General features: G+C 57.3%; 1 protein-coding gene across 2 annotated transcripts; it reads left to right on the top strand.

The window, feature by feature from the left end:
* Positions 1-2,729: 2,729 nt before the first annotated feature.
* CPSF4L (cleavage and polyadenylation specific factor 4 like) lies at positions 2,730-11,119 on the top strand. 2 transcript variants are annotated; one of them, XM_082707666.1, is made up of 7 exons: positions 2,730-2,919; positions 3,452-3,502; positions 5,161-5,313; positions 8,140-8,235; positions 9,208-9,259; positions 9,605-9,644; positions 11,030-11,119. In XM_082707666.1, the coding sequence occupies exons 1-5, from the start codon at positions 2,817-2,819 to the stop codon at positions 9,249-9,251; spliced, it is 447 nt and encodes a 148-aa protein (XP_082563792.1). In that variant the 5' UTR covers positions 2,730-2,816; the 3' UTR covers positions 9,252-9,259; positions 9,605-9,644; positions 11,030-11,119. The 2 variants fall into 2 exon arrangements, with proteins under 2 accessions (XP_082563792.1, XP_082563793.1); XM_082707667.1 differs by lacking the exon at positions 8,140-8,235.

The raw sequence follows: 11,119 nt of genomic DNA, 5'->3' as shown, positions 1-11,119 counted from the left end.
CCTCCCTGGCCTGACAAGAAGAGGAGGAAAGGACTTATGGGGTGGGAGACCCAGACCTCCCCTGTCGACACCGGACAGCTGTGGAACCTTGGCAGTGACCTACTTCCGCGTGTGTTCCTTTGCTCATCTGTGACAGGAGGGAGGGCCCCGGCAGCTGAATGTCCACGTGGGAGGACGTACGAGTCCACTGGGGCCGCCATAGCAAATCACCACAGAGATGGCGCCTTGAGACAACGGACACGCACTCTCCCAGTCCGAGAAGGCGGTGTGGGCAGGGCAGCCTCCTTCGGGAGCCTCGGAGGGAGAATTGTCCCCCGCCTCCGTCTGGGCCTCTGGGGGTGACTGGCCAACCTCGGTGCCCCATGGCAGCCACCCAAATCCCGCCTCTCTGCCCTCTCTGCGTGTCCCCAACCCCCTCTCCTCTCCTGTGAGGACCCTAACTGCAGGCTGATCTTGTTTGGGATCCAGCTGCAAAGATCCAATTTCTAAATCAGGTCACATTCACAGGGACCAGGGGTTAGGACCTGGTCTACCTTTTGGGGGGAGACAATTCAACCCGCCCCAGAAGGCATTTTGGGGAAGCAAAAGCCATGAATGCCAGGTGTTGTCATTCTCATGCCAAGTCGAAGATGGCGCACGGTGGAGAGGGGTGGGGGGGACCCATCTTCGTCTTCACAGCATCATCAGTGCACCCCCTGGGGTGCCACAGGGAGTCCAGATGGAGGGCGGGACCTTGACCCCAAGAAGGGGGGAGGCTGGTGGTGGATGGAGGGAGTCTGCCCTGGGGTCTCCTCCACGCTTGGCTCCTGCCAGAGAACCCCTTCCGACCACCAGAGAGCGGGGACATCTCCGGGGCTCGAATTACTATTTTTATCCTCCTTTACATAGCGGCCTGCCCTGTCTTTCATCCTCGGTCTAGTCTTCGGGGGGCCGCGTGGGGCTCTCCCAGCCCCTCTGGGGGCGCTCGGCTGATGTCATGAGAGAAAACCAAGCCCCAAGAGACACTCGAGTTTCAAGTCCCTGCTTTCTCCAATCTTGTCACTCACACCCTCTGCCAGAGGGTCTGACTGAACCTTGACCACCACGCACCCCCTGCCATGTCACCCCATGCCCTGTGCTTTCACGTGGCTGGTCTCCCTTCTGGAACATTCCTCTGTGCCCCTCCCTGCCCCTGCTTAGCGCCCCCCCCCTTTTAGCATTTATCCCTCTGTGATCCCCTCTCGTTCCCCTGGACCATCGTGGACTCCGCACTTGACTGGGAGGTCCCTGAGGGCAGGAAGACAGTCCCAACCCCCAGTACCCAGATGCCGTCTGGATGTTCATGGAAGGAAATCATGCAGAGACCCGGATCTGAATTCCCTCGTCACCGTCTTCCCAAGTGAGTGCCCTTGGCCTCACCAGCTAAAGCTGGATGTCCTCGTTGGCCTCCCGGGCCGGCCTGGTTGGTATGTTGACCGACAAATGGGTTTCTGGGACTCCTAATCGATGCACAGGACTAGGGCGTCTACCCCCAGGGGCCCCTGTGACCCAGCCTCCCCCAGCCCGCTGCTCAGCACCCACCCTCCCGGGGATTGAAGTTGGAGGGAGGCCTGGGCTTCTGCAAACTCTGGGATGCCCTCCCCACCCCTCCCCTGCCCCGCCTCGGCTCCAGGTGTCTCTCTCTCCAGCTATTTTCTTTTCGGATCCCGAGTTCAAAAGAACAAGGAGAGCGGGAGCCCTGGGAAAACAAAAGCTGGCAGGCTCCTTCTTGCAGGCCAGCTCGGGCCTGTAGGGTGCTGCCCACGTCTCCGTTCCGTCCGGGAAGGAGGGCGTTGGGTTCCGTGGGTTCCAGTGCGACTGGGAAAACAGCAGCTCCAGTGGGAGGGAAGGCAGTGCAGGGGCCCAGGCGGAGGGGCGGGGCAGGGGGGTGGGGGGGGCGCCTGACCTAGTTAGAGCCCTAAAGGGCTCCACAGAAAGCCCTTTCAGATGTCCCCCAGCCCCGGGTGCAGGGGTGGCCTAATAATAATAAAACAACATTTGCATGGGGATTTCGTTTACAAAGCACTTTCTCAGGGGTGGGAGGCGCTCGGGTGGCCTGTGGCATCCTGGCGGGGAGGCCGAGGCCTCTGGTTGGTTCCACCCCCCAGCCGAGCTCCGAGCTCGCGGTTGTGTGCGCGTGAACAAAGCGCTATTCATCCGACTGTTTCCGATTCCTCTGGATTTCGTTCTTTTTTTCCCTCTCCCATGAAGAGCTCACTCAGGGCTTGTCACTCAGGCCAGAAAAGGGGTGTCAGCTGTCCCAGAGGGAGGGGTTGGCTGGGACCTGATTGGAGGGAGGCACCCCTGCCCCGCGGCACCCCCCCCACGTCCACCCTTTGGCCCCCAAGCTCCTGGGAATGGGAGCAGCCTCACTGCGGTCGGTTGGTGGAATTCTTCCCAAAGCTGACCTGTGGCTTTGTCTTTGTGGTTAAAGAGTGAGCACAGGTGTGGTCATGTCTGCGCGTATGTTGTGTGTCTGTCTGAGGACACCGCAGAGAGATGAGCAGTGTGGGGAGGGGCTTGGCTAATTCTTCCCCAGCAGGGTGCATGGGGAGCGGGTGTGGGGGCGTGGGGCCCTGGGGGGGAGCGTGAGGCCCCAGGGTGTCTGCACCTGCGTCAGGTGGGCGTGGTGAGACATTTGTGGGGAGAGAGACACGTGACCATCTCCTGGCTGCTGGCACCCAGGGATGAGGGACGCAGCGTCAGACCCGGGCCCCTTAAGGGCCTCCCATGAGCTATATAGGGTCCACCTGCAGGGGCTGAAGCAGGTTTTAGCAGCCCCGGCAGGAGACGCGAAGATGCAAGAGGTCATTGCTGGGCTGGAGCAGTTGACCTTCACCTTCGAGAAGGATGTAGAGACGCAGAAGGGCACTGGCCTCCTGCCTTTCCAGGGGATGGACAGTGAGTGAGGCCAGGGTGTCGGCCGTCTCTCTGGAGGAATCGAGCCATGGCCCCTCTCCCAGCCCTCTCTGGAGGCCTCTCTGCTTGGCTCACCAGGGAGACTGAGTTGGGTGGGGGGGCTGGGACCGACCATCTGCGAGTCCCAGCTCAGTCCCTCCCTTCTTAGGGGCTCAGGTCCCCCCTCTTACATCTTCTCCAGGACTCTAGGAAAATGGGGCTGACTTCCAGGCAGTCCATTTCCCAGACTGGGAAAGCAGAGACACCCAGAAGGTGAATTGTGAGAAGCCCGGAATGTCCACACGGGCCCCCTGAGCTCCCCTGTGGCCCTCCCTCTCCTCTGTTTCAGAGTTGGGGGGTTAGGTGTTGAGGTCTGGAGGCTGGTTCTGAAAGCCAGCAGCCAAAAAACCAGGAGCCTGGGGGCCCCCAGGCTCAAGCGTCAGGGAAACTGGGGGGGGGGGCACTTCCTGAGAAGGAAAAGCCGCTCTGGCAGCTGCAGCCACTGAAGAAGCTACCTTCCTTCTTCCCCTTCTAGAATCGGGCTCGGCTGTGTGCAACTTCTTCGCTAAAGGGCTCTGTGACAAAGGTGGGTCAGCAGGAGAACCTGGCGGGGGACGGGGTCTAGACCAGTCTATACTGTGGTGGGTTCCCCTGGGCCTGGAATAAGGTGTCAAATCTGCACCTGGGGAGGGGAGGTTGGAATGGAGTCAAATTTGTCTTATAAGGAGGCAAAGGGCAGGAGAGCGGGTACGTCCCTCAGGAAGCCCTCAGTCCTCCCCTCCCTGCGAAGGATTTCCCTGGCCCAGCAGCATTGATTAGGGTACCCAGGGCTACCCGGAAGGGGACAGTCCCTTCTTTCTGCCTTGCTGGGGGTGGGAGTGTTTCCAGAGTTTCAGCCTGTGTGTTCCCAGGAGGACCCGGGGGTCTCGAGTTTCCTCCCCGCCAGGAAAGCTGCACGCTTCTCCCCAGTCCCCCCAACTTCTCATCCTCTGAATCAACATGGGGCCTGGTCAGCTCTTCTATGTAGTCTTTATGTCCTAAGACAGCTCTGTCTTTCCGTCTCTGAAATGCTACCCATAAATGTCCCCTGTTTCTCCCCCACCCCAACTTGGATCAAGCAAGCCCCTCTCCCCTAATACAGGCGACCTGACTCCAACCAGGGGTTCCCAACCTCTGGCTCACGAACCACTCATGGCTTCTTCCTATAGAAATATACAGTTGCCCCTAAAAGCCTTGCCTCCAATCTGGGGGTTCCCAGTCCCCCTATAGATTCAGGTTCAGTAACCCTGCGAATGTGAATGAGTTCAGGACCAGTTTTTTGGATCCAAGCAGTCCTGTTCTTGGGAAGCCAGAAGGCTGGGAGGGGCCCAGATGGGGTGGGGGGGGTGCTCTAGGGCGTAATTGCCACACACCTCGAACCTCCTTTGTCTTGTCAGCCCTGGATGATAGAGTGTGGGGGGGGGGGGGACCAGCATTGCTCACTTGAGGCTCAGCACTGAGATGGCGTCTCGGGTCCTGTCTCTAAAGCAGTGGTTCATAGTGACACCCTCTTGCAGAGAAACACCACTGCCCTGGCCGGAGGTCACACCAGAGCAAGTTCCGGACCGGGTGGTGGGAGGGAAATTTACAAAGAAGCCCTTCCCGGTTTCCCTCCCCTTCTATCAGACAGTCAGCCAAGCACGAGCCCGGCCCTGCTCAGGAACTTAGAACTGGGGTGTCCTTCCTGCTGATGCTAATACCCCAGGAAGAAGAACAAAGAGTTACCTCGACCATATCCACTTCCTTCTATGTTATTACAAAGCTGGCTTGTTGGTTAGCACCTTAGGTCTCTGCACTCAGGAAATGTAACCTTTGTGGGAGGTTTTAGGACCTGATTTTAACCGGCCCTTCGGGAGCACTGGATGCCCCCAGACCGTGCTGCCCCCAGAACCACGGCTCTGCTCTCTGGTAGGGGTCCCCCGCCATGAGCCTGGAGGAGAGGGGGCGCCTGGGGTTTGAGAAGGGTTAGGCAGGTCCGGCAGAGCAGAGGGTTTGAGCAGAGGGGTGGTCGTGCGAACAGCCTGTCCGGATTACTACACCTCCTTCATGTTGCCTCTGGCCCCTGATTCTAGCTCCCGGGGCAGGGGGGGGGGTCGGGGGTTGGGAGGGAGGGAGGGGGCATGGGGGATCTGAGCCCTAGCCTCTCCTGGGGGAATTCCTTCCTGGGCTGAGCCGGGTCCACGCCGGGTGCTCTGGTGTCCCCAGGGAAGCTCTGCCCGTTCCGGCACAACCAGGGGGAGAAGATGGTGGTGTGCAAACACTGGCTTCGCGGCCTGTGTAAGAAGGGCGACCAGTGCGGTTTCCTGCACCAGTACGATGTCACCAGGATGCCCGAGTGCTACTTCTACTCCAAGTTCGGTAATGTCCCGCCGTGGCTCCAGGCCTTGCCCGGGAGGTTGGCAGGGTGGACTGTGAGAGGGACAGAAGTTTTGAGAGGGGCACGTAGAGGAGGCCGTGCATGCCTCTCTGAGCCTCGGGTGCTGCTTCTCCAGCCCCCTAGGTACAGGGGCCTCTGGTTGTTGTTTTTTTTAAGGATTTTTTTTTTTTTTTTACTTGACAGACAGAGATCACAAGTAGGCAGAGAGGCAGGCAGAGAGAGAGGAGGAAGCAGGCTCCCCGCTGAGCAGAGAGCCTGATGTGGGGCTCGATCCCAGAACCCTGAGATCATGACCTGAGCCGAAGGCAGAGGCTTTAAACCACTGAGCCACCCAGGCACCCCAGGGGGTCCCTGTTTTGCTGCCCCGAAGGCACACACGGGTCCCTCTGAGGGAAGGGGAGGGTGTGGCTGGAATCAGGGGCTGAATAGTTCCCCGGACGGTCCTGGCTAATCACATACCCGGACTGACTGTCCGGAAACAAGTCTTGAAAGGGCGATCTCTCTGTCCCGGGGTGGGTCTGGGCCAGGGAGCCCCAAACAAGCATTTGGAAGCCACTTTCCCAGTGCTTGTCCAACACACAGAGCACCTGTTCTGCTGGCCGGTATCATTGTCTGCTCTCTCCACTGTCTTACTTATTAAGTCTTATTTTAGAAGGAAACTTGACATCGTTTCCGTGAGTAGAAAACGAGCCTCTCTTAGGGGCAGTGCGAGGTAACTAAGCAGACAGTCGTGAGGCTCAGACGCCCTAACCTCTCCACTTACCTTGTGTGGTCAGGTCTGGCCTCAGGACCACCTTTTGTCATCCACGGGGCTGCAGAGGGGGGAGCCACAGCCACGTGTTCTCTCCCTTAAGAAGGGTCTGTGAATGTGTTTTAGATCTCATAAAATATCTTCCCAATACCATTCTACCGCTCCGTTCTTTCCGGAGCTGGAAGGAGCCCTAGGGATTATGTAGCCTAGCGCTTTTCAGACTGTGTTCCAAAAGAGTGACCGGGGAGGGGAGAGCTGGCCCAGTCTCCAGGGACCTCTCTGACTGAGACAGCTGCAGGGGTCGCTGTCCCTCATTAGTGCCAGTGGGTCTCCCCCTCCCCCCAGCGTTGTAGGGGGAGTCTCGGGTATGTGGGAAGATGGCAAAGCATCCTTGAAGAGCCCCTCCCAGGCCAGAAGTCCATGGCCCGTGCGCTCAGAGCTGGGGTTCAGCTGCCCACGTGTGTTCTTTGAAAGGAAGGACAAAGTTTACCTGGAGCCCCGCTCCCCTTGGTCACCGCCTAAACCTCTTTCATTTAAAAAATGCCATTTATTCATTCCTTCAGGAAAACTTGGTTCTGTTTTCTTTTGGGACTTGGATGCTGTGCTGTGGACGGGCACAGGGATAGGACCAGGTTCCCTTCTGCCCCCCAATACCTCTCACGGTGAGGGGCATCCTTGTAAATCATTGACGGTTGTTTACTCTGTTTCTGCTCTTAGAGTAAATGAATATCTCTAATAGCCCCTCAAAGGGATTCTGCTTCTTCCTGCAAGGAAGTTGATTTGTTTAGAGCCTTAGAGCTCTAGCTCTCAGGAGCACAGGATGAAAGGGGCCAGGGTCTTTGGGCACAGCTGCTGGCTGGGGAAGGCAGCGTGGAGGGTGGGGTCTGGGTGCCACCTGCTGGCCGTCAGGGGTGCGCGGCGACGTGCATCCAGGCAGGGGCAGAAAGGGAGCCCTGTGCGGGTGATTTCCCACCGCCTGACCTGTCAAATGCTCACCAGCCCTGGAGGGGGTCGAGGAGGGGGTATGTCACTTCCATTCCTCTGGAGGCCGGAGCCAGGAGTCTGCGCTCTGCCAAGGGCTGCACACAGACGACCAGCACGGAAACCCATCGTCAGTGCAAGGAAGGCTGGTGATCGTGGCCACGGCATTTCCCCTCTCCGAGCCCCGGTGTCCTCATTCGTGAGACGGCAGGACCTGGAAGGAATGGTGGTTTAAAGCTCTGTGGCATCCGTAGCCCTCTTCTCCAGGTGAAAGCCAATGGTGTGAACATCGTGAAGTTCCTTTTGGTTCTGAGAAGCACCACGTTGTAGATTGTTAGGGAGGATGAGATTGGAAGCCTTTACCGCTTCTCTACTCAAATGAAGTGAAAAATGAGCCGAAGCTTCCCCAAGGCTCCTTCCAAGCTCCTGGCCCCTAAAAGGAACCTAAGAGGGTTCTTCCCGCAACTTTCAAGTGGTCTGTCCGACAGGGCTGGTTCCTTTTAGGGAACCTGAGTCCTGGTCCCTCTACAGACCAATGACAGTGCAGATGTCGTGAAACTACAGGTGTCCCTCTGTGCTGCGTCTGGCATCATCCCAGTGCCCCCTTGGAGGCACGACTCTGCTCTTCTTGGCATTTCCACCAAAAAGGACTGTGCCCTGGTTCTGGAAGCACCGTGGGTCTCCTAGCGATGAAGGCAAGAGGGTTTAATCAGATTGTTTCCACGATGTGTCTTCTTGGATGGTTAGCTGCTTACTCTGGGTCTCCCCTCCCCACCTCTCCTCTCGTTCCTTCCTCTCTGGTAGCCTCCAAATGCCTTCAGTTCCAGCCCCTCCTTCGGGATCTCTGGCCCTGCCTCAACACTGCTAGGTGTGCTTATTCCTACCCCAGTCCTGCTGGGTACATAGTACTGGGATCCATCCTCCTTAGATTGTTGGAAGGATCAGAAAAACCTCTCTGTGGCTGGTAGCAGACAGCAGGCAAGTGGCTTCTGTGCAAGGGGCAAGGTCCGTCCAGTCTGGGGAGGATGGAAAGAGCACTAAAGATGAGCCTGCTTTTAAATGCTGGACTTTTCAGGTGATTGCAACAAGAAGGAATGTTCCTTTCTCCACGTGAAGCCAGCTTTCCAGACCCGGGACTGTCCTTGGTATGACCAAGGTTTCTGCAAGGATGGTGAGGCCCCGATAGAAAGGGAACAATAGGAGATCAAGCTGGGAGAGGGGCGGTCCCTGGCAGGGGAAGGAGGCATATTCTGGATGAGGCCCAGGGGGCCTTCCCAACAGAAGATCCTTCCATCATCCTCCCCAGGCCTCCCTGTAAGGTTCAGCCAGTGATGGGAGCAGCTTCTTGCAGCAGGCTTACCGGGGTTCTAATCCCCGTGACTTCAGAATGCATCAGCTGTGTGACCTTGAGTGAATTGCCGAACTCTCCTCATTTATGGAAAGGGGAAACCCCTCCCTCCTAGGGGCGGACCCCCAGGAGACTGTTCATCTACAGTCTCCTCTTTTCCCACCGCCCCCCCACCCATGTGCTGCCGTTGAAGCTTGCTCTGCCTACCCCATTAAGAGGCAGGTTCCCCCCATCCTTGTCCCTGTGCTCTGAGGTCCACATGCTTTGTTTTCCTTTGCCTCCAGGCGCATTGCTCTGAGGCCTCAGCTGAGTTGGTTTGGGGGGATTTTAGGGGAGGAAAAGTAAGCTGTGGGGTGAGCCTTTCCTCAGTTGTACCTTCTGGAGCTAAGTCAAGATGGCATGTGACTATCTACAATCCTATCATTCTGCCCAAACGCAGTGTGTTAGGAACGCTTCCGGCCCCCTTGTTCAGGACCTACCCCAACATATTCCAAGGTCGCCTCTCCCCTCTCAGTCACATGGTTAGGAAGCAGGTGCTTTGGGCAATCTGGAAGGGAGAGATTTATACACCCCGTGAAGTGGAGAGCTTGACCCTCCTGGTGAGCTTTGTCATGTGTCTTTCTGGCTGTTCTTGCCCAGCAGGTCCCCTCTGTAAACACCGCCATGTCCCTAAGACAATGTGTGTTAACTACTTAGTGGGCTTCTGCCCCAAGGGCCCCCACTGCCAATTTGCACAGTGAGTATGACCCCTGGATCAGCAACTCCCACCTAGCACTGCCGTTCTCTGGCTTCTAGATCTGGAACCTTCTCTACCTTCACTGGCCCAAGGTGGGAAATGAAGTATCTGGTGAGCATCCGCCCAGTGTTTTCCTTGCTGCCTTACCCTGCACACCCACCCCCCTCCCCCACTTGGGGCTGCAATGAACGCTACCCCAGGCAGATAATGCGTCTTCGAGCTGGGCATGGACATCTAGTGCTTCACAAACTGTTCTAGAAATGAGTAGAAACCCTTAACACCCACCCCACACCTCTGCAGTTCTCCCTCATCCCCTGGCTGGGGTCTGGGCTCCTTCCCCACCGGGTTCAGAAATGGGAAATCTGCAGCAGGCTGACACCGAGCATGCTAATGAGCTGGGGGCGGGCGTGGGGGCTGGAGCCAGGCGGTAATCATCTCTCTCTCTAATTCCCTCAGTCCCAAGATGAATCTTTCATTCAACTCGAGCTACACGAAGGTGAGTGCAGGCAGGAAGGGGGCAGGTGTGTCTGGTTCTCTTTACTGGGCATGCTCCCTGGGAAGCAGTCTCTCTCTCTCTCTCTCTGGTACCGCCCTATGCCCAGCTGCCTTCACTCTCTCATGATCTGCTCCAAGTACCCACCCCGGGAAAGGCACCAGCCAACACCCCAACCCCCTCCAATCCTTGTAACCTCTGCTTCAGGATGCTCAGCTTATGGGCCCCTGAGGCTTTCCTTCTCCTTAGCTGGAGTGTGTGTGTGTGTGTGTGTGTGTGTGTGTCTGATCTCTATGCCCGACATAGGGTTTGAATTCATGACCCAAAGGCTAAGAGTTGCATGTTCTTCCAACTGAGCCAATCAGGTGCCCAGTGTTTGAGGGTTTTTTTTTTTTTTTGGTTTTGTTTTGTCTTTAGATCTTATTCATTTGTTTGACACAGAGAGAGAGGTCACAGGTAGGCAGAGAGAGAGGGGGAAGCAGCCTCCCTGCTGAGCAGAGAGCCCGATGTGGGGCTCGATCCCAGGACCCTGAACCAAAGGCAGAGGCTTAACCCACTGAGCCACCCAGGCGCCCCCATGTATGAGGGGCCCAGCTCCGGATTTGTGGTCTAAAGATGTCTTTCGGGATCCGGGCTGTCCTGGTCGTGCCCAGTCCCTAGGGAAACATATAGTCTTCTTATTGCTGCCAAGCACCGATGAGCACCTCTGCACATCAGGGGTCAGGGAACTAATCCAAATCTAACCCCTGCCTGTCTGGCACCTGAGAATGATGTTTTAAAAAGCGCGTAGGAAAAAAGGCAAACCAAAGAATAAATACTGTTAACGCGGGAGAATGAAAATGTCTGTTCTCGAAGTTTTCCTGGATCAGGGTCAACTCATGGCTTCCGTATCCTCCAGAGCCGGTCTCAGGCCTATGCGGCAGGGCTGAGCCGCTGCAACCGAGCCCGCGTGGCCTGTAGAGCCAAACCGCTTTCTATCTGGTCTTCTACAGAAAGCCTGGGCTGACCCCTGGCCTGGATGACTCTGGCAGAGGTCAAAGCAGGCGTGGGAACAGGGCTCTGCTCTCTCTGTTCCTCAGGGCCCCGCATCCGGTCCCTCAGCCCCAGGAAAGGCGGGCGCCGGCTCGCGAGGGCGCCCCCTGCTGCCCCTGAGTGGGATCTCGGCTGGAAGGTGGGAAGCCGCCTCCATCCGTGACTGTTGACCAGTTCCCAAGCCCATGTGTCATCGTCAGCAGGAGGCATGTTTTGAAAATTACAGTTGTCACCAAAGGCGTCTTGAAACCTGGTTTCCGCTGAAAGAGCTGGCCAGAGCCTCTGCCCCTGGTCTAAAGCCACCATGTCTACGCAGAGTGGATGTCTACAGTGTTTTCTCCTGACCTTACCTGTAGCTAGTCCACGGGCCACGGCGTTCAGCACCTCCTGCTTCCGCCTGGGAGCGTCGCAAGCCCCCTTCCACGACCACGGAGTGCCGGCTTCTC

The sequence above is a fragment of the Mustela nivalis genome (genome assembly GCF_964662115.1).
Source record: "Mustela nivalis genome assembly, chromosome: 17".
In the NCBI taxonomy this organism is placed as follows: domain Eukaryota; kingdom Metazoa; phylum Chordata; class Mammalia; order Carnivora; family Mustelidae; genus Mustela; species Mustela nivalis.
Note: the sequence above shows the minus strand (reverse complement) of the source record. Positions and strands in the feature narration are given on the sequence as shown.

What these genes read in the sequence shown, in the direction of transcription:
- CPSF4L (XM_082707666.1), top strand. Translation starts at nt 2,817, where the DNA reads ATGCAAGAGGTCATTGCTGGGCTGGAGCAGTTGACCTTCACCTTCGAG. An exon ending in GCCTTTCCAGGGGATGGACA is followed by an intron (nt 2,920 to 3,451) that starts GTGAGTGAGGCC and finishes TTCCCCTTCTAG; the next exon opens with AATCGGGCTCGGCTGTGTGC. An exon ending in TAAAGGGCTCTGTGACAAAG is followed by an intron (nt 3,503 to 5,160) that starts GTGGGTCAGCAG and finishes TGGTGTCCCCAG; the next exon opens with GGAAGCTCTGCCCGTTCCGG.